At 33.3% G+C, this 20030-nt stretch overlaps 3 protein-coding genes and 2 long non-coding RNA genes across 5 annotated transcripts; 1 reads left to right on the top strand and 4 right to left on the bottom strand.

The window, feature by feature from the left end:
• The first annotated feature begins 1374 nt into the window (after positions 1-1374).
• Positions 1375-5847, top strand: MPB2C (movement protein binding protein 2C). Its single transcript, XM_012225041.4, has 5 exons — positions 1375-1762; positions 1887-1970; positions 3221-3577; positions 4679-4897; positions 5364-5847. Exons 1-5 carry the CDS (start codon positions 1529-1531, stop codon positions 5610-5612), a joined length of 1143 nt encoding a protein of 380 aa, XP_012080431.1. The 5' UTR covers positions 1375-1528; the 3' UTR covers positions 5613-5847.
• A 113-nt stretch (positions 5848-5960) lies between these two features.
• Positions 5961-7949, bottom strand: BASL (breaking of asymmetry in the stomatal lineage). The gene is made up of 5 exons (XM_089715598.1): positions 7662-7949; positions 7223-7587; positions 6968-7087; positions 6441-6547; positions 5961-6333 (listed from the first exon to the last, which is right to left on the bottom strand). The coding sequence occupies exons 1-5, from the start codon at positions 7747-7749 to the stop codon at positions 6225-6227; spliced, it is 789 nt and encodes a 262-aa protein (XP_089571724.1). The 5' UTR covers positions 7750-7949; the 3' UTR covers positions 5961-6224.
• Positions 7950-8701: 752 nt separating this feature from the next.
• Positions 8702-11233, bottom strand: LOC149492998 (uncharacterized). Its single transcript, XR_016322861.1, has 2 exons — positions 10674-11233; positions 8702-8981 (listed from the first exon to the last, which is right to left on the bottom strand). It is a non-coding gene; the product is annotated as an uncharacterized LOC149492998 (long non-coding RNA).
• A 3171-nt stretch (positions 11234-14404) lies between these two features.
• On the bottom strand, positions 14405-16936 carry LOC149492997 (uncharacterized). Its single transcript, XR_016322852.1, has 2 exons — positions 16377-16936; positions 14405-14684 (listed from the first exon to the last, which is right to left on the bottom strand). It is a non-coding gene; the product is annotated as an uncharacterized LOC149492997 (long non-coding RNA).
• A 1864-nt stretch (positions 16937-18800) lies between these two features.
• Positions 18801-19563, bottom strand: LOC105640668 (dirigent protein 22). The gene has a single exon (XM_012225040.4). The coding sequence runs from the start codon at positions 19504-19506 to the stop codon at positions 18970-18972; it is 537 nt and encodes a 178-aa protein (XP_012080430.1). The 5' UTR covers positions 19507-19563; the 3' UTR covers positions 18801-18969.
• Positions 19564-20030: the final 467 nt, after the last annotated feature.

Here is a 20030-nt window from a genome sequence, read left to right as displayed (position 1 = left end):
TTGTAAAATTAAATTGGTTAAATACTTATTAGATAATTAAAAAATACAAAAAATTATTTTTCCAAAATTTATATTAATCACGTGTCAATTCAAAACTTTATAAAAGCAAAAATCTTAAAAACTGTTACAGTTATAGTATGGAGAAGTGTGCATTATTATCACAATTCATAACCTTAAGAATATAATTAATTTCCATAAAGTTTGGAGGACCAGCAAAAAGTACAATAGTGAATTCATACAATTTGCCTGTTTTTTTTTTTAACTTTTATTTTTTTTTCATTAGTAGACGAACGGCGGAAAACCCAGCCCTTGACTTTACCTAACAAAACTTTTATAATTGAAACGAGTTATATAAGTGAAAAAATTAATTAAATCGCACTTGATTAAAATATTTTACCCATTATTCTTATATTCTTTTTTGCAATACATTTTTTATTCAACGGACTTATAGACAAATAAAATATATTCACAAAATAAATAATGGTGCACGCAAAGGATATTTTCTGACTGCACCAACAAAAAAAAAATTTGAAAAAAAAATTAAAAAAATAACATGTGCATGTAGAGTAAGATATGGATGACACTACCAAAAATTGTGATGGACAGACTATTTAGCTGAAATTATAATTTTATCATGATGCAATACATCTAATACCCCCTCTTTCCTAAAACCATAATCCATATTGATCAAGCTAACTACAAATTTCACAAATTCTTAATTTAGTTAAAGTTACCATAAATATTAGAAATCCAAGATTCTCAATTCAATCCCAACCTTCTCGATTACAATTATGGTTACGATTTATTTATTTATTTTTTGGAATCTTTTCATCATAATTTGGTTAATTTGATAAAAAAATATTTTGATCCTTGTTATTTTGATAAACAACCGGTTCTCTTAGCCATAATGTGGTATTTTGATCCTTAATATTTGATAAACAACCGGTATCTGAACTCCAATTATCAGGAACCTCTTAACCCGATTCAGGATTTAATCACAATTAAGGTTTTAGTCTGTATTGCCGACTGAGCCACAACTCTTATGTATATAATAATTAAGAATTTGTTAACAATTAATAAGTCTAAAATTGCAAATTCATTGTATCTAGTAAACTAATTAGGCATTGCTCTTGTATATACAAATAACCTATCAAATTTAATTTATTATTTTAAGATTTTTTTTTTAAAAAGAAATTTATGTTGAGTCCAAAAAAAGTAAAATTTTGAATCTGCTGCTGTAGAAAAGAAACGAGGAGCGGTTAGGGAGGTTGCATTTCATTTGTTATAAAAAGAGGAGGCAGCCCGATAATTACCAAAAAATGCAGGGATAGTTTTGTAATTCTAATTTTAACTTGCAAAGTACTAGCAATCTACTGCGGAGATCCATGTCCTAAAAATCGAGACGAATTTCAAAACTGTAGTCTCAAGTTTTCTTCTGGAGCTCTTGCTTCTTCTCTCTCATACACACTCTTACTCACTCCACTCTTCAATATCTTTTTTTCCTGCTTTTGAAAAGCATAAGTAAACAATGTATGATCCTCAACATTTTGTTGATTTACAAGAAAATTCCAATTTTGGGGACCCCAAATCTTGGCTTTCCGGCGATGATAACTCCTCCCCTACTCTCCGCCGAACTCATTCCCAACTCTCAGTCCACACATCCACCTCTACTTCTACCACTGGAGCCGCCGGCAATGTCGATCGCGTTCTCTTCAACAACCTCGTTGAGATGGTCCCTCTTGTAGAGTCCCTCATAGTAATTGTAATTTCTCTCTCCTTCTTTTTTAAGTCCGTTTAACAAGAGGGAAAGGTTTTAACTTTCAGAACTTTTACTAGGTAAGTGAGATTTTTTTTTTTCCTCTTAATTTACTTTGTGTATTGTGTAGGATCGGAAAACTAGCAGTTCATTTACGAGGCGCGGTTCAATGATCTATACGAAGACGCCTTCTAGAGAATCTTTACACAAAAAGGTTTCATCTCCCGTTTTGTATGTTTGCTCTTTGCTTGAATTTTATAGTATTTCAGTTAATTGCTTTTTTTCCCTTGTCAAATTGGTATTGTTAATACAGCATTTGAGGTAGTAGTTTTTTGTGATGTGAAGAATAATAAGATTGTTTTTATTTGTTAATCTTAGTTCAAATAATGGAATTGAACCATCCCATGATATACGTAGGTGTGGCACTTTCTAGTTTGTGCATATATGATGAATTAGACAGTTTTGCTGGTAATTTATAACTATATCTATACGTATGATATTAGCAAGTGTAATGTCTTGGTATAGGAAAATAACCAATTCTTACTGTTGATGGAAAGAAATAAAAATAGATTTGTGTATATACATTGTGACAAGCTTTACTCGGATTTTGTTTCCTTTTTTCCCCTTTTAGCTCACAGGATGAGAACTTAAATACTGGGCTAAAGAAAGCATTAGTTCTATGGGGGTTGTGTACAATGCATTCTCATAAACCACTTGGCTTCACATTTTATCATTTATGGTTTCCTCTTAAACAAGGTGTTTAATTTACTTTAACAATTTTACAATCAACTAAATCTGTAAGAATTTCGGTTGTCCAGAAACAAACATTATCTTCTGGCAGTTCCTCAAGGCCTTAGCATTGTCCCTTCTTGTCTTGAAGAAGTCCATCAAGAAAAACAAGGGATCCAAGTTTTGTCATCAGATTTTCCTGTAAGAATGTGAATGTCGACTTGAAGTATTTGAAGTCCATCATCAGCTGTGTATATGAATTGGGATTGTTAAACTATAGGGGTCAACTAAAAGTAATGGCCCAAAAGAGAGGGAAAACAGAATAAAGTGCAAAAAGTCATATAACCTGGGATTTCCAAAGTCAGTCCACTTGCTTGAGCTAATGCTCCTGTTCTTTTCACAAAATTAAAAACCTCACTCATGGTTTTGTTTGAGTTGTCAATGACTCCTTGTCTACTGTCTTTTATTGAGAAATAATTAATGTCACTAATAAACATGATCATTTAAGTTAATATGGTTATAACATGACTCCTGCTACATTAACTGAAAGCTTTTTTTTTTTTTTTTTTTTTTTTTTTTTAAAGTTATTGTTTTGAATTTTGATGATTACTTTGTCAATCTTATATTTTGTACAATTGGCATTGCTATTGTATATTTGTTGTATGTGGATCTACTTCTTTGAAAGCATGTTCAGGGAGACAATTTAAAGTGATTTTGCTCTTCTTATCATTGAAGATGATTGATCCAAAAGGGAGAAATACAACTCAATCTATTCCGGCTAGAAAGAAAAAGGAACATGGAGACAAGGACCAAGGGAAGAATGCAGGTAATAATCAAGATGCTGATAGCTTCTCAATCTTTTCCTCAAGAGCTTTGTCTATGGAAAAGGATGTAGAAGAGTTATCCACATTGAGGGAACAAGTTGAGGATCTGCAAAGGAAGTTATTCGAGAAAGATGAACTTCTGAAATCAGCTGAAATTTCGAAGAACCAGATGAATGTTGTTAATGTGAAACTTGATGAACTGAAACAACTGGCAGCAGAGAAGGATTCCCTAATCAAGGCTACTCAAACACAACTTTCTGATGCGAAGGTGCGCAACTTGCTTGTTTTGTTTTTTAGCATATTGAACCTTTGATCATTCTTTATCATGAATTCTACTTCTTTCAAATGAAGTTACTGCACATGACAAAAGGTGATTTTACATTTGTCGCAGTGAGAGTAGTTAATTTTGATATCTTGCAGATGCTATTTGCATGGATATGACTGCAAAATTTCAGGCAATTATATGGACTAGGCATGATCACGGTTCCAAAACTGGTAGTTCTGGTTGGGAACCAAAATTAGACAATTTTTTTTTTTTTTTAATTTTCATAGCATGAATCAATAAAAAGTAAAAAATAAAAAATAATTAGTAGCATTGAAAAGACTAAAGGAATTAAATAAAAAGCTTTAAAAAATTACAACAAAACAAAAAATACAATAAATGGAAGTTTTCTAATAATCTTTGATTTCACAATTCCCTTTTTTTTACAGTTTCTAATTGGAACCATCCGTTCTGGTTCCAAAATTGAGGAACCAAAGCTGAACCATGGGTTCGTGGTTTTGGTTCAAATTTGGAACCAGGAACTGTGGATCATGGTTTGGTTACATTTTTTACCGGCTTGGTTCTGGTTTGGAATTGAACTGTGGTTATGCCTAATATGGACTGAGGTTGTGATTTTTTAGATTTGAGATCCATTTTGTTCTAGGCAGAATTAGTTGCAAGACTATTTTATTTTATAGTCGCATAGAAACTAAATTTCTTTTTTCATGCTCATGCTATACTGTTAGATCCTTAGAACGCCTCAAAATTAAATTAAATGTGCATTTTTCTTTAATGTACAATGTTAAATGTATTTTTAAAAATTATGGAAAATTTTTTTCCAATTATGCTTAGAGAATATTAGTTCTTGGAAATTATTTATACCATTTAGATCTTGACCAATTATGTTATCCTAGAAATAAGGTTGAAATAAAGCTCTTGCCTAAAATGGAACATTTTGGAAATCTATCTCTGTCTCTGTCTCTCTCTCCCTCCGCTCCACAACCCACTCCCTTCCCCCTTCCCCCTTCCCCCTTCCCCCATCCTCAATCACCTTCCTGTTGGAAGTCATCTCATTTTGTTATTAGTGGTTGCTGTAATTCCTTACAGATTAAGCTTGCAGACAAGCAAGCTGCCCTAGAAAAGATACAGTGGGAAGCAATGACATCCAATAGGAAAGTGGAGAAGCTCCAAGAGGAACTAGATTCTGTCCAAGGAGGCATTTCATCATTGATGATGTTATTTGAAGGGTTGACAAACAATGGATCCACAACAGATGCTGAAGATTATGATGTCAAACCATGCTATTTAGATTATCTTCCAGATATTGTAAGCTCATAGCCCCTGACTCTGTGCATGACTACTTTTTTTCCCCATTTTTTTCCCCTTTCCTTTTCTTTCTTTCTTTCATCCTATTTATTTATTTGCATCTTTCATGCTTGTTATATGGATAAGAATGGAAGTGAGGCAGGCAACAATCAAAGCATCATTTCCCCCAATATTATTTGCTTGCTCTTCTCTTATGCCTGGCATCACAAATCCAACACATTCATTTATTATCAGCTTAATTCCTAGGAAAAAACTGTTGTGCCTTGGTCTGGTTTGTTGTAAGTTAGTAGAGATTAAAGAATATGGAAGCTCTTTTCTATTTTATTATTATTATTATTATTATTTGTTTTGATTCACCCTCTAAGTTGTCAAGAAAGCTTGTTTCTTTCTGTATCTTCATGGTTTGGTTAATCTTGTTGGTTTGATCTTGTTTATAACTGTATAACATCCATGTTTGTTTATAAAGGATGATTTGGATGACATGGATATGCAAAAGATGGAAGAAGCAAGACAAGCATATCTTGTTGCTGTTGCTACTGCAAAGGAAAAGCAAGATGAAGAGTCTGTTGCTGCTGCAGCCAGGGCAAGAATACATCTGCAATCTTTTGTTTTCAGATCCAATAATTTGAATGCTGGCAAGGATTTTTCCAATGGTGGCATTTCACGAGGTTCTTATGGAGCATTTCTACACAAGGTCCAACATGCAGTAGATTAACAGGCTTACCTGTAACTATTTTTTTGCCTCCAGTTCTTTATATTTTATTTTTAGTTTAATGGCTTGGCTTGTTTGCTTCTTGATAATTATATGTATCTAGGCCACTCAAGATCTCTCACATCATATTACTTTGTACATGGTTGGTTTGTTTCTGGGGGAGAGAGTTCAAACCATCTATTTGTTTATTTTAAAGTAGAATCCCATTAATATTTGGAGCACCTATTTTTTGTACTCAGTTTCAGCTCTACCAGTTCTTGCATTTGCAACTTTTTCCTTTTGTATGCAATCTATTCTTTTGTTAAGAAATGTTCATTATCTACTCCTCTTCGCCAATGTAAAATTTTGAGTTTGCTGCAATGTAAAATGGAACTAGCTTCTGTACAAAAAAAAAAAAAAAAAAAAAAAGTTGCAGGTAAAGACTCTGAATATTAACTTTTTCCAGAGTTCATACATGTGGATTGTTTCGAGTATTGAGTCGCAAGAAAAAGTAAAATTGATTCTTTTATATATATATTTTTTATGTTTACTTTAAATTCCAACCTGACTTTTTTGATGGAAATTTGAAATTCTTTTATTAAATAACAAAAAAAAAATCAAAGAGGCAAGGCAATATTAGAATCTACAGCACTGAAAACGAGCACAAGAGACCTTGTGCTTCCTAATACAGAGGCTCTCTGATTTGGGCATTTTTGTAGGACTGCCAATCAGCTCCGATTGCAATCTGCAGATTTTCCAATCAAGTTAACAACCAACTACAAAAACCCAAAACCAAACCAAATCATTTGGAATTAGCTTTTGAAAAAAAAAATATTAAAGGTTTTAGCTTACACAGGAAAGGAAAAAGATCCTGAGCTGCTTTCAGATCGATTAGAGCCGCTTGATTCAGTTGTAGAAGGTGACTCTATATCCAAGTAACTGTTCTCTTCTTCCTCTCCCTACCAAAATTTGTGTCACTAGTGTAAATAAGCTATTATCAAGTCATGTAATTCTCAAAATAATAATCTAATTTTCCAAAACATATATATATAAACCAAACCATTTTTGCCTGTAAGACTGAAATCTTAAAATTCATTCTTTTTTTTTTTTATTTTATTTTATTTCAATCAGTACCATTGTTAACGAAAACATGATAAAATGATAAAAATCTAATACAACAACAACTAAGTCTTAATCTCAAACTGGTTGAAGTCAGCTATACGAAGCATTTATTTCCGATATTTACTCTCATCAAATTAAGATCAAATGCAAAGGAAAATATAAGCCGGATAAAGTTTTGAAATACTTTTATAGAAAAAATTTTATACATTGATACCTAAAAAATACTACATATGAAAAAGTAGATAAAGCCACTTTACCTCTTCAAGAGGACTGATCCTTTCTCCATTTCTCAGGAAAGCATCATTTCCTTGTACATTTAACCTTTTTCCATTGCTACTACTCTTCCTAGCTGTCTCTGCAATCTCACCATAATTAAGCTGCTTTTAATCACAAAACACATGAATCAATCTTTCTTATCTAAGTCACTTATTAAACACTCACAAACAACATTACTGAATCAGAGTCTAATTAATAAAAATAAAATGTTAAGAAAAAAGAAAAACTTTGCTAACCTTCCTATTGACAGGCCGCGAACTTCTATTATGAGCAGAATCAAAGAGATCTAAAGCTTCAGAATTGAAATCTTTGATAACTTCAAAGGCACCATCTTCTTTAAAACAGAAAACTATATAGTCTTCTTCTTGAAAGTGAGGCCATGAAGAACTTGATTCACTTTTTACCATATTTTCCATTGAGACAGTACTAATAATAGTAGTATTAGCATTTCTATTTTTATCCTTCCTATCAGTTTTCCCATTTCTACATCTATTTCGCTGCCTTGATGACATTCTTTTATCCTTATTGCCTCTCATATCACTATTCATGTCCAAAACAATCTTCTTTGATGTTTCTGATTCATCATCATCATCATCATCATCTGCAACAATCACAAACAATTAATTCTCAATGCACATATTGTGTATTTCCAAGAAGCTCTTTTAGGTAGGTTACCCAAAGGAAATCTGCAGGCCAAGAAACAAGAAGTCCAGTCTCTGAGTCGCCGTCTTATAAACTTGGTGACTGTCCATGGCGTGCACATATTTAATTAAATTTTGTATTTAACGTTACAGGAAAAACAGTTATTGAAAGAAGAAAGGGGAGAGAGAGATAGTGAAGGCGATGATGGGTTAGAAGAGGGAAATGACATTTGAATTTGAAAAAAGGAGAGCATAAATTAGGGAGTTACAGTGTGAATCCATTATGAGTGATGAGTCGGTTATGATTTTATATATGGGTGACAGAACAGGGATTTTGGGGACAGAGGAGATATAAAATAATTGGAAACCTTCTGTAATTTGTGGAAAATACTTTTTTTTGTTGTTAATTTTTGTCTAATTAATTTGTTTATGGGCAAACTAGCATTTTTTTAGTTAATTAATTTCAGAAACTCAGAGGATATTGTTGTATCTTTTTGTTTTAATACAAAATTTCTTTCTTGCAAAAATTTGGAAGAATTGAGGCGAAGATTTTGTCAAAATTTGGTGTGGAGATATATATATATATATATATATATGTAAGAGGAAAAGTTTGAATTATATGGAAGCCGGGTGCAAACCTCTGAATTTATACCTCTGAATTTGTAAGGAGGACAACAATTATGCGTAATGTCAGTAATTGTAAAAAGATAAGTTGTTTAAGTTATTTTATATTTTTAGATAATGTCTTTATCGTAATATTATCTATTCATTACATTCTATCAAGATAATTAATTAAATTAAATTAACATTTAATTAAAATACAAATAACTCAAGCCATAAAATAAAAAAATACTTAATTTTTTATTTTAATGATTACCTTGTGTATGGTTGCACAGACACGGGACACGAGATACGGAACATACGAGATATATGATAATATGTTGTCACGACCCGATTCCATGGGCCGGACCGGCACTAGGGCCCAGGTAAGCTTAAGGCCCCCGAGGCCCGTAGTCAGCCTGAAACACTAGAATCCAATATCTCGGTATAAATTTCAACATTCAGCCCATATGATTATGAACAATAAACCTCAATATTTTATTATTTCTCGGCCCAAGTTTATCTCCTATAGCATTCTAAAGTTCGGGCCCAATTTACAATACATCACATTCTAATATGGACTTACAGGATTAATTTGTCTATGTTAATACACAACTAAATATATGTAAATTTTTACAACTGCGGAGTCACTAACTGTTTGGTATACATGGCTTTTTTATACACATAATTACATAGTAAAATAATTATGGCACTATAAAAATTTCTCTATTGCCCTGCGCCGAAGACACATAGCCTAAATCGGATTAAAGAAAAACTTACTTCCTGAAAATTCAAATAAGACATGTGAGTTTTCTAAGGAGTAATAATTATTGCACAACACACGCAGTCACACAAATATGTAAACATTTCAATCTAGTCATTCGACTAGTTATATGCTCACGCAGCCAGTCACACAAATGGCACATACCAGCACTCACACGTAATGTCACCTTCAAGTAATCAAGCAAGTGGTAATTAGTCAGTGGCACCACCTGAAACCCCAACGAGCCGTCCTCACACATGGCTCGCCCTCTCGTACATGTGCACCAGGGAGCCGATCCCCCATACGGCCAACTGGTCTAATCCTCACTGACCAGTCCTCTCATTGTTTTTCTACTCTCTCGTTTCTTTTCCATATCAACAGGAGGCAACCCGGTGGTCTCCATCCAATCTAGATCATCAAGTGCTCACAACAGGAGGCCACCCTGCGGGCTACAATCAAATCTAGATTATCAGGTGCGCAACAACAAGTAGCCATCCTGTAAATCCCCATATAATCTATATCATCAGGTGCACAAGGGGGCGCCGATCTCCCATTTTCCCGGCCGACGGTCAAGTATCATATCGTATTCAGGATCCATATCACAGACCGTCCTCACAAACCCATGGTGGTCCACTTCATCCCAATTCCACACAAACAAAGCACAGCATTTTCACAACACAATTAATCAAACATTGCAATCAAATGCAGACATATTGATCAGTTGGACATTCATTCTCAAATGCAATTAAATAGCTAAATAATTACCATTAACAACAAACAACAACAATAAAATCAATGATAAGAATAAACAGTAACAATGAAAATAATTAAATACTTAAATAATTAAATGAATAATAAGGAAAATAAATAAATAATTAGAGCACTCTGTTTATTATGCATTAGGTTATAGAATTAATCTAAATAAACTTTTTAATTATGTTATTAATTAAAACTAGTTCAAGTTCTAACGAAATTTCGGCAGCACCTCCCCTATAATTTGGACTATCCACCTGTTTAGATAACACAGTATTATTATATATTTATCAATCAGTACACACAGCCCATCCATCGGGCAATCAATCAATTTAAGACCCCATCCTCCTCCCAAAACCACGATATCAACGCTCAACCATTAGTTCACAACAATTATGTTTCAATGATAATGACAATCATTATTTACATCATATAATTATAACTAGCTAGTATAGCTAATTACCAAACAAATGAAAGCTTTAATACATACATAATCAAATAAAACTTATATCAGTAAGTTAATTTCAATTACTTTCATTTCTTCGTTCTTGCTTAAAGCTAATACGTCACATTTTTTTTTTATACCTTGGTTAAATTTTATACTAGCCAATAAGAACAAATGCTTCAATTAATTATAATTCAATTAATTTTTTTTTATCCAATTAATTATATATATAATTATAATTAATTATAAGTAGCTCGACTCGCCCTTATATATATACTAATATATATATATATATCAATTCTTATAACTAGTTTATCTAAATGTTCTCAATTATTCAAATTAGTTGTTGTTCATCAAAATAGGTCATTCTCAACCTAGCTCGTATATGATATATGAATCAATTCATTCAAATTTTCAATTTAATTGACTAATGATCACTAAGTTTAGAATTTATACCAAAATAGGAAATTGGTCTTAGAGCATACCAATTGAAATTCAAGCGACGATTCCACGATCCTTGCGAAGAGAGGAACATTCTGTCCCTGGTGCCTCGCCGGAGACTCGCCGGACCGCCGCCGCCGCCGCCGTCCACGGTGGCCGGAAAAGTTGGGGCCACCCAGAATTGACCCTTCTTCACGCCACCCCACTCAAATTTCATCGAGGAGTCCGTTTTTGATGTCGGTTGTGCGAGGTTGGCCCTCCATTTGGCTGAATTAGTCCGACAGTAGCTTGGTGCCGCCATTAATGGTGATTTCGCCATTTCAAGCTTTGTAGCCGGAATTAATGGAGGAGAAACACTCACAAGGTGGAGGTGACTCGATCGACGCCTGTCTTTCGTGTTGACGTTGCCGGAATTGCTCGATCTCGTCGGAGATCGAAGAAGGAGAATTGTCGATGGAGACAGTCCCGCTTCGCGTCACTGGAGACTCTGCCAGTGTGGAAGGAGGTCGGAAAACGGACCAGGAGCTCTAGCGGAGACGATCGCCATCTCGCTCTCGTCGAGCGGTGGCCGGAAACGGAGGGAGAGGGTGGAGGGAGGCTGTCGCGCGCCTGAAGAAGGAGAGGAGAAAGAAAAGAAAGGAAAAAAAAAAAGTAAGGCGGTTTCTAGCAAACTCTAGGCCATTCCGGTTCGATTCAAACCGGTTTGGTCCGATTTAGTGGTTTGGTCTCATTTCGCTTGATTTTCAAGTTTTTCCCTCGGTTCTCGGATTATTTGGGTGGTTCTCGACAAATTAAACTGATTTTCGGGCCTGATTCAATTTATTTTAACCGTTTAATTCGGTTTCATAATATTTTCTCCATTTACTCAATAATTATAAAATTATTTATAGTAACAATATTTGATTTTAGGATAATGATTTTATATATATTCATAATAGATTAAATTACGGGGTTTCGTATTATTCTCAAAAATTTTAACCGTTTACGATTCAAAATTTCTTTTCGATATTTTATTTGGGCTTGGGCCTGACTCGTAAAATTTTGGGCTCGAATTGAGATTGTTTGGTATATATATAGCCCATTAGTTGAAAATCGAGATTTTTGATTTATTAAAAATTCGAAAGTTTTCAAAAATAAAAATTCGGGGTGTCTCAATCTCCCCCCCTTTAAGACAATTCGTCCTCGAATTGAAATTTAGCAGGAGAGAGTAAGAGTGAATACATAGGGAATTCAAAGTCATAAGAAATTACTTCCATCACTAAGGAGATAGCTCAAGAGTGGATAATATGAACTGATGAAAGAAAAAGAGTCAGGTATTCTAATTGTAATTCTATCGCCAATCATCCTATTTAGTATCTCCTAGCTAAAGCTTACAAGAACTTGAGTTCATTACCTAAATCTCCAATTACTGTTTTCAGACAGCTACTGAAATCTTTAGAAAATCTTTCTTTAAATAAAACTTTTACAATAAAACCGGATTTATCAAGAAGATGCATAATATATGTCATCTATGTTTCTTAAAATTATATAATTTCTTTTGAAAATTTAAATTTTCACTAAGCATTCCTTTATGAAAACCGAACATATAGTTTACAATTACAAAACGGCTGAAATTTAATTTACTTATAATAATAAGATTTAATTCGTTTAATTTACATATATTATTACTAAAACCTTTCTTTAATCAAAAGTTCAGAAACCATTACTTTAATCCATAATTTTAAAAAAATCGTCTTGTAACTTTCATTGTCTATTAATATCACAAGGCGACTTGGGCTCACTCTCTTGGTTCTACCTATATATGTCTTGTTTTCCCTATAATATTCTTATTATAGATAGGTGCAATTATTAGATAGCTCCTGATCTAATGACCTCACTGTACTACTAGTTATCATGCCTCTACAAAGATTTTTATTTTTATTTTTATTTTTATAATTTTAATGCTTTTAATTTAACTATCAATTTCGCTTTAACTCAATCTCTCAAGTTACTCTAAAAACTTATCAATAAGATTGATTTTCGTAATAACACCTTTTACTAATTTACATTCCAACTATGTTGCTTATCAGTCCACTATGAAGATGTTAGAGTACTCTTATTACTTATTTTGTCTACTTGTTCCCCTTTATACTACTTATCATTGTAAATCATAAGTCATTTACCATCAGCATTTCAACCTATCATTATTATTTATCCTAAATTCCTAAATTAGCTTACATCAATATTATACCGACTAATTCTTACTAAAATTATATTTGATTGATTATTCATTCAAATTCAATTTAATTAACTAGTAATTATTAAGTTTATAATTTATACCGAATATAAGGAAATTGGTCTTCAATAAATTTTTCTTATATTCCGACCAAATACTACTTTACCATCCCAATATCACATCAAATCGATCTCATCAACTCCTTAGAGTCTGATTTACATATACTATGAACTACTTTTACTCTTTTGTCCATATCCTCCTAGACTACAATTTCAAACCATAATGCTAACATTTTAATTAGTCTCATTTAATTAAGTATTAGGTACCATATGTGGAACTATTAACTTAAAATTAGCATCTATCTATTACTCACTTATATCTATTCCTCACTTACAACTTGTTATATGAATCATTTCTATACCCTTAAATCATTCCAGTCCTTTTCTAATCATTCCAGTCCTTTTCTAATGTTACTTCTCCCATTTATTACATTAAACAGTCCTACACTCTAACTTTGGTTGCAATCTAGCTTCTAAACTAGAATTGTCTCCTCAAACCTTTCCAATGTTATGTTCTTACTTAGCTACTAACTGTCTACTTACTTAATATCATCATCACCACTTGTCTTATTCTTCTTTTCCAAATCTTCTTTAGAATTTTTTTATTTTTATTTTTTTTATTTTATTTTATTTTTTTTTTTTTATCCTCACAATCATTTCATTTTATGAGCCGATCCAATTGGCCCCGTGATATAAATAGACAACTTTCACAAATAATTTTTTTTTTTTTTTTTATTATTTTATTATTATTTTTTTCTATATATAAATAATCAATTTTAAGTTATTTATCATAACACAATTTTGAATTCAAAATTAAAATGGGTTTTAAATTTAAATATCGAATATCAAGTAAATAAAATTATAAAAAGATTATCCTTTGAATAAATTCTAAAGAAATTCAGTAGCCGTGCTGAATACTAAAATACCGATTCCTAATCACCCAAAGTTCATCAATGCGCCGTACAAATGAAAAACCTATTTACTCTCTACACTATCCTATTCACTGACAGGAATAGAGCTCACATGAAAAGTAGTGTACTGGGTGATCAGGCCAATCCACTACCATCAGGTATTACTCTATTCCCTAGCCTAAGGGTCGATACCAACTCTAGCCCTTATAGGTATTGCGATGGATTATCTTATTGTCTACTTTCACTTCGAACCTCTAATTACTTCCTCCGTAATCATAGATCTACGCAATAAGTGTGGATTTTCCCACCTCATAGGGTCTAGTGCGTCCACCATCCCTAGGGAGGAAAATCACAAGGTTTCTTTCCCTATGTTGGTTACGGCCGATCCCAACATAAAGAAATTTCCTATACTCCGCAGTTGTGTCCTAAAACCCTAACCTAAGCTCTGATACCAACTTTGTCACGACCCGATTCCATGGGCCGGACCGGCACTAGGGCCCAGGTAAGCTTAAGGCCCCCGAGGCCCGTAGTCAGCCTGAAACACTAGAATCCAATATCTCGGTATAAATTTCAACATTCAGCCCATATGATTATGAACAATAAACCTCAATATTTTATTATTTCTCGGCCCAAGTTTATCTCCTATAGCATTCTAAAGTTCGGGCCCAATTTACAATACATCACATTCTAATATGGACTTACAGGATTAATTTGTCTATGTTAATACACAACTAAATATATGTAAATTTTTACAACTGCGGAGTCACTAACTGTTTGGTATACATGGCTTTTTTATACACATAATTACATAGTAAAATAATTATGGCACTATAAAAATTTCTCTATTGCCCTGCGCCGAAGACACATAGCCTAAATCGGATTAAAGAAAAACTTACTTCCTGAAAATTCAAATAAGACATGTGAGTTTTCTAAGGAGTAATAATTATTGCACAACACACGCAGTCACACAAATATGTAAACATTTCAATCTAGTCATTCGACTAGTTATATGCTCACGCAGCCAGTCACACAAATGGCACATACCAGCACTCACACGTAATGTCACCTTCAAGTAATCAAGCAAGTGGTAATTAGTCAGTGGCACCACCTGAAACCCCAACGAGCCGTCCTCACACATGGCTCGCCCTCTCGTACATGTGCACCAGGGAGCCGATCCCCCATACGGCCAACTGGTCTAATCCTCACTGACCAGTCCTCTCATTGTTTTTCTACTCTCTCGTTTCTTTTCCATATCAACAGGAGGCAACCCGGTGGTCTCCATCCAATCTAGATCATCAAGTGCTCACAACAGGAGGCCACCCTGCGGGCTACAATCAAATCTAGATTATCAGGTGCGCAACAACAAGTAGCCATCCTGTAAATCCCCATATAATCTATATCATCAGGTGCACAAGGGGGCGCCGATCTCCCATTTTCCCGGCCGACGGTCAAGTATCATATCGTATTCAGGATCCATATCACAGACCGTCCTCACAAACCCATGGTGGTCCACTTCATCCCAATTCCACACAAACAAAGCACAGCATTTTCACAACACAATTAATCAAACATTGCAATCAAATGCAGACATATTGATCAGTTGGACATTCATTCTCAAATGCAATTAAATAGCTAAATAATTACCATTAACAACAAACAACAACAATAAAATCAATGATAAGAATAAACAGTAACAATGAAAATAATTAAATACTTAAATAATTAAATGAATAATAAGGAAAATAAATAAATAATTAGAGCACTCTGTTTATTATGCATTAGGTTATAGAATTAATCTAAATAAACTTTTTAATTATGTTATTAATTAAAACTAGTTCAAGTTCTAACGAAATTTCGGCAGCACCTCCCCTATAATTTGGACTATCCACCTGTTTAGATAACACAGTATTATTATATATTTATCAATCAGTACACACAGCCCATCCATCGGGCAATCAATCAATTTAAGACCCCATCCTCCTCCCAAAACCACGATATCAACGCTCAACCATTAGTTCACAACAATTATGTTTCAATGATAATGACAATCATTATTTACATCATATAATTATAACTAGCTAGTATAGCTAATTACCAAACAAATGAAAGCTTTAATACATACATAATCAAATAAAACTTATATCAGTAAGTTAATTTCAATTATTTTCATTTCTTCGTTCTTGCTTAAAGCTAATACGTCACATTTTTTTTTTTATACCTTGGTTAAATTTTATACTAGCCAATAAGAACAAATGCTTCAATTAATTATAATTCAATTAATTTTTTTTATCCAATTAATTATATATATAATTATAATTAATTATAAGTAGCTCGACTCGCCCTTATATATATACTAATATATATATATATATCAATTCTTATAACTAGTTTATCTAAATGTTCTCAATTATTCAAATTAGTTGTTGTTCATCAAAATAGGTCATTCTCAACCTAGCTCGTATATGATATATGAATCAATTCATTCAAATTTTCAATTTAATTGACTAATGATCACTAAGTTTAGAATTTATACCAAAATAGGAAATTGGTCTTAGAGCATACCAATTGAAATTCAAGCGACGATTCCACGATCCTTGCGAAGAGAGGAACATTCTGTCCCTGGTGCCTCGCCGGAGACTCGCCGGACCGCCGCCGCCGCCGCCGTCCACGGTGGCCGGAAAAGTTGGGGCCACCCAGAATTGACCCTTCTTCACGCCACCCCACTCAAATTTCATCGAGGAGTCCGTTTTTGATGTCGGTTGTGCGAGGTTGGCCCTCCATTTGGCTGAATTAGTCCGACAGTAGCTTGGTGCCGCCATTAATGGTGATTTCGCCATTTCAAGCTTTGTAGCCGGAATTAATGGAGGAGAAACACTCACAAGGTGGAGGTGACTCGATCGACGCCTGTCTTTCGTGTTGACGTTGCCGGAATTGCTCGATCTCGTCGGAGATCGAAGAAGGAGAATTGTCGATGGAGACAGTCCCGCTTCGCGTCACTGGAGACTCTGCCAGTGTGGAAGGAGGTCGGAAAACGGACCAGGAGCTCTAGCGGAGACGATCGCCATCTCGCTCTCGTCGAGCGGTGGCCGGAAACGGAGGGAGAGGGTGGAGGGAGGCTGTCGCGCGCCTGAAGAAGGAGAGGAGAAAGAAAAGAAAGGAAAAAAAAAAAAGTAAGGCGGTTTCTAGCAAACTCTAGGCCATTCCGGTTCGATTCAAACCGGTTTGGTCCGATTTAGTGGTTTGGTCTCATTTCGCTTGATTTTCAAGTTTTTCCCTCGGTTCTCGGATTATTTGGGTGGTTCTCGACAAATTAAACTGATTTTCGGGCCTGATTCAATTTATTTTAACCGTTTAATTCGGTTTCATAATATTTTCTCCATTTACTCAATAATTATAAAATTATTTATAGTAACAATATTTGATTTTAGGATAATGATTTTATATATATTCATAATAGATTAAATTACGGGGTTTCGTATTATTCTCAAAAATTTTAACCGTTTACGATTCAAAATTTCTTTTCGATATTTTATTTGGGCTTGGGCCTGACTCGTAAAATTTTGGGCTCGAATTGAGATTGTTTGGTATATATATAGCCCATTAGTTGAAAATCGAGATTTTTGATTTATTAAAAATTCGAAAGTTTTCAAAAATAAAAATTCGGGGTGTCTCATATGTAAACAAATATTTATAATAAATAAAAAACAGAAAATAAAAAATTCTTAATTTTTATTTTAATATAATTAGTTTAAATTAAAATTAAATTAATATACATAACCCAAACTATAAAATGAAAAATATTTAATTTCTTATTTTAATGATTACCTTAACATATGGGGTATTTTTATCTATCAGAAGCTAGGTTGCACAGTCAATGGACACAAGATACGGAAACGTATGAGATATGATAATAAATAAACAATCATTTGTAATAAAAATAAACATATACTTAATTTCTTATTTTAATATAATTAGTTAAATTCTCAAAATTATTATCACTATTTTGAAAAATACATTAATAGTGTATAAAGTAGTCTCATATACCAGGAGCTGGATTGCACAAACACAAGATACGAGATATGATAATTTTTAAAAAAGGTAGGGCATCCACATGCTTATTACACATTACACTAAATAAGTATAATACATTAATACTTCAAATCAAAAAACAATCATTTATAATAAATCATAAATATAAAATAAAAAATACTTAATTTCTTGTTTCAATATAATTAATTAAATTTTCAAAATTATTATCACTATTGAAAAATATATTAATAGTGTGTGTGCATTTTTTTATGCAGGTCATACTAGGGGTGTCAAAATGGGTCATGACATGTGAACACGATTCGCCTAACACGCGAAATAAATGGATTAGGGTTGAGGTTAAATGAGTTTGTGTCATAAATGAGTCACTTATTTATGGAACGAATATAAACGTGTTGTGTCGCGGGTTAGGCGAGCGACCTGTTTATTTAAGAGTAAAGAGATAATTTTAGTGTTAGATATAAATACTCCGACTAAAATCTATTTAAAATTTATTATTGTATTACTTTTTTATTTTAATTATGAATTTTAAATAATTTATGCATTTTACGTGTGAATTTATTTGTAAATAAGATTGGAGTTAAATAGGTTAAAAGTTAAAGTACTATAAGCATGTTAAATAGATCGTATATAGATCAATACATCCACTTAATCTATTTATGATATTAAGCGAGTCACACAAGTTGTATATTGGTCAACACGATCCACTTAATCTGTTTATGATATTAAGCGAGTTAAATGTATCATGTTTGTGTTAACCGTCTAATTTTCGTATTATATTGTTTTGAAGTTATAACAATTTATTTCATCCTTTAATATTGATCCACGCATCGCGGAGTTTTAACACTAGTTAAATGAATAACTAAGAAATAATATTCTTATTAATCAACCGACCGTTGGAACAATTGAATATTGAAGCATTCGAAATCTTGTATAAATAAAAAAAAAAAATCATATTATTGTTGAATTATTATTATTGGAAATCATATATTTTATTACAAAAATGCTACATAAAAATTGAAACTTTATTACAATAAAAAACTAACTCATGATGGAAACTAAAGCATAAAAATCAATAATTTTCTACTCAAAATAAAATGTCTCTAACTCAATAGTGTAACAAGGTAACATTGTATCCTATAATTGCATCCATTTGATCCATCGAGTGTGTCTTCGCCAAGCAATATCCTCGAGCAAGCCGGAAAATTCCGGTGCCACCGACGACCGGCATCTCTCTCACCTCACTCATTACCGGATTCCGGCCGACTACACTGAATGAGCTACCATTGTAAGGTCCACTAATGAACGCATAAGTCAATGTCATGAGTAGACTAAACTCATTTTGTTGGGAGGACATAGCATATATCCCTTGTGCACGTCCTACGACTGTAGAATTTGGGTCGGGTGAGACTGTCAATGGATTATCCATCACGAAAATGGATCCAAACATAGCTTCAATTGGGTTTGGACTAGTGAAGTTAGCTCGGCCGGCAACTCGAACGGCGGTGGCGTTCGGGCCACGGACAACATCGTGCATGTAGAATTGCAGACGGGTGATATTGGTTTTGGACTTTAATGCCTCAGAATGGCTGAGGGAGAAGAAAAGAAGTGCAACCAGAAGCATAATTTTGGTTTCTAATGCCATTGCTAACGCAAGAATGTGCAGAGAAGTTTGTTTTAAGAATGCAAGTTGGAGAAAAGAAGGTGAAGGTAGTGTCATATTTATAGACTATAGTACATAATTTTTCTAATTTGACTCGATCTTTGTAAGATTTTTCAAAGAGAAAAATATGCTTCCTTTAGACACGTGTCCAATTTTGCCGGAATTAATTTGGCATTTGGCAAGCTACCATTGTGTTGAATGTTCATTGTGTTGAAGATCGGTACGTAATAATGCCTTGTAGAATGGGGAAAGACTTGCACCCGCTTGTATAATCAACATTTAAATTAAAGATATGTTCGGTAAAATTAACTATTTTGATAGCTATTAACTGTTTTAATAGTATTTAATTATTATCTAGTTGAATAACTTTTCATAAAACGAGCTAAATATTATATGAGTTAACTTTTTATAAAACACTACCTCAACCTCTAAAAGCTAGTCGACACGCTATGTTAACAAACATTATAAAAAATAACGTTTACTGCTTAAAAGTTATGAACACAACC

This window comes from Jatropha curcas, chromosome 10 (assembly GCF_041381405.1).
Source record: "Jatropha curcas cultivar XTBG-Jc1 chromosome 10, XTBG_Jcur_1.0, whole genome shotgun sequence".
NCBI lineage: Eukaryota > Viridiplantae > Streptophyta > Magnoliopsida > Malpighiales > Euphorbiaceae > Jatropha > Jatropha curcas.
Note: the sequence above shows the minus strand (reverse complement) of the source record. Positions and strands in the feature narration are given on the sequence as shown.

Coding starts and splice junctions, on each gene's coding strand:
- LOC105640668 (XM_012225040.4), bottom strand. CDS start 19,506: ATGGCATTAGAAACCAAAATTATGCTTCTGGTTGCACTTCTTTTCTTC.
- MPB2C (XM_012225041.4), top strand. CDS start 1,529: ATGTATGATCCTCAACATTTTGTTGATTTACAAGAAAATTCCAATTTT. Junction 1,763..1,886: donor TAGAGTCCCTCATAGTAATT/GTAATTTCTCTC, acceptor TGTATTGTGTAG/GATCGGAAAACTAGCAGTTC. Junction 3,578..4,678: donor CACAACTTTCTGATGCGAAG/GTGCGCAACTTG, acceptor AATTCCTTACAG/ATTAAGCTTGCAGACAAGCA.
- BASL (XM_089715598.1), bottom strand. CDS start 7,749: ATGTGCACGCCATGGACAGTCACCAAGTTTATAAGACGGCGACTCAGA. Junction 7,088..7,222: donor CGCGGCCTGTCAATAGGAAG/GTTAGCAAAGTT, acceptor GATTAAAAGCAG/CTTAATTATGGTGAGATTGC. Junction 6,548..6,967: donor GGATCAGTCCTCTTGAAGAG/GTAAAGTGGCTT, acceptor AAATTTTGGTAG/GGAGAGGAAGAAGAGAACAG.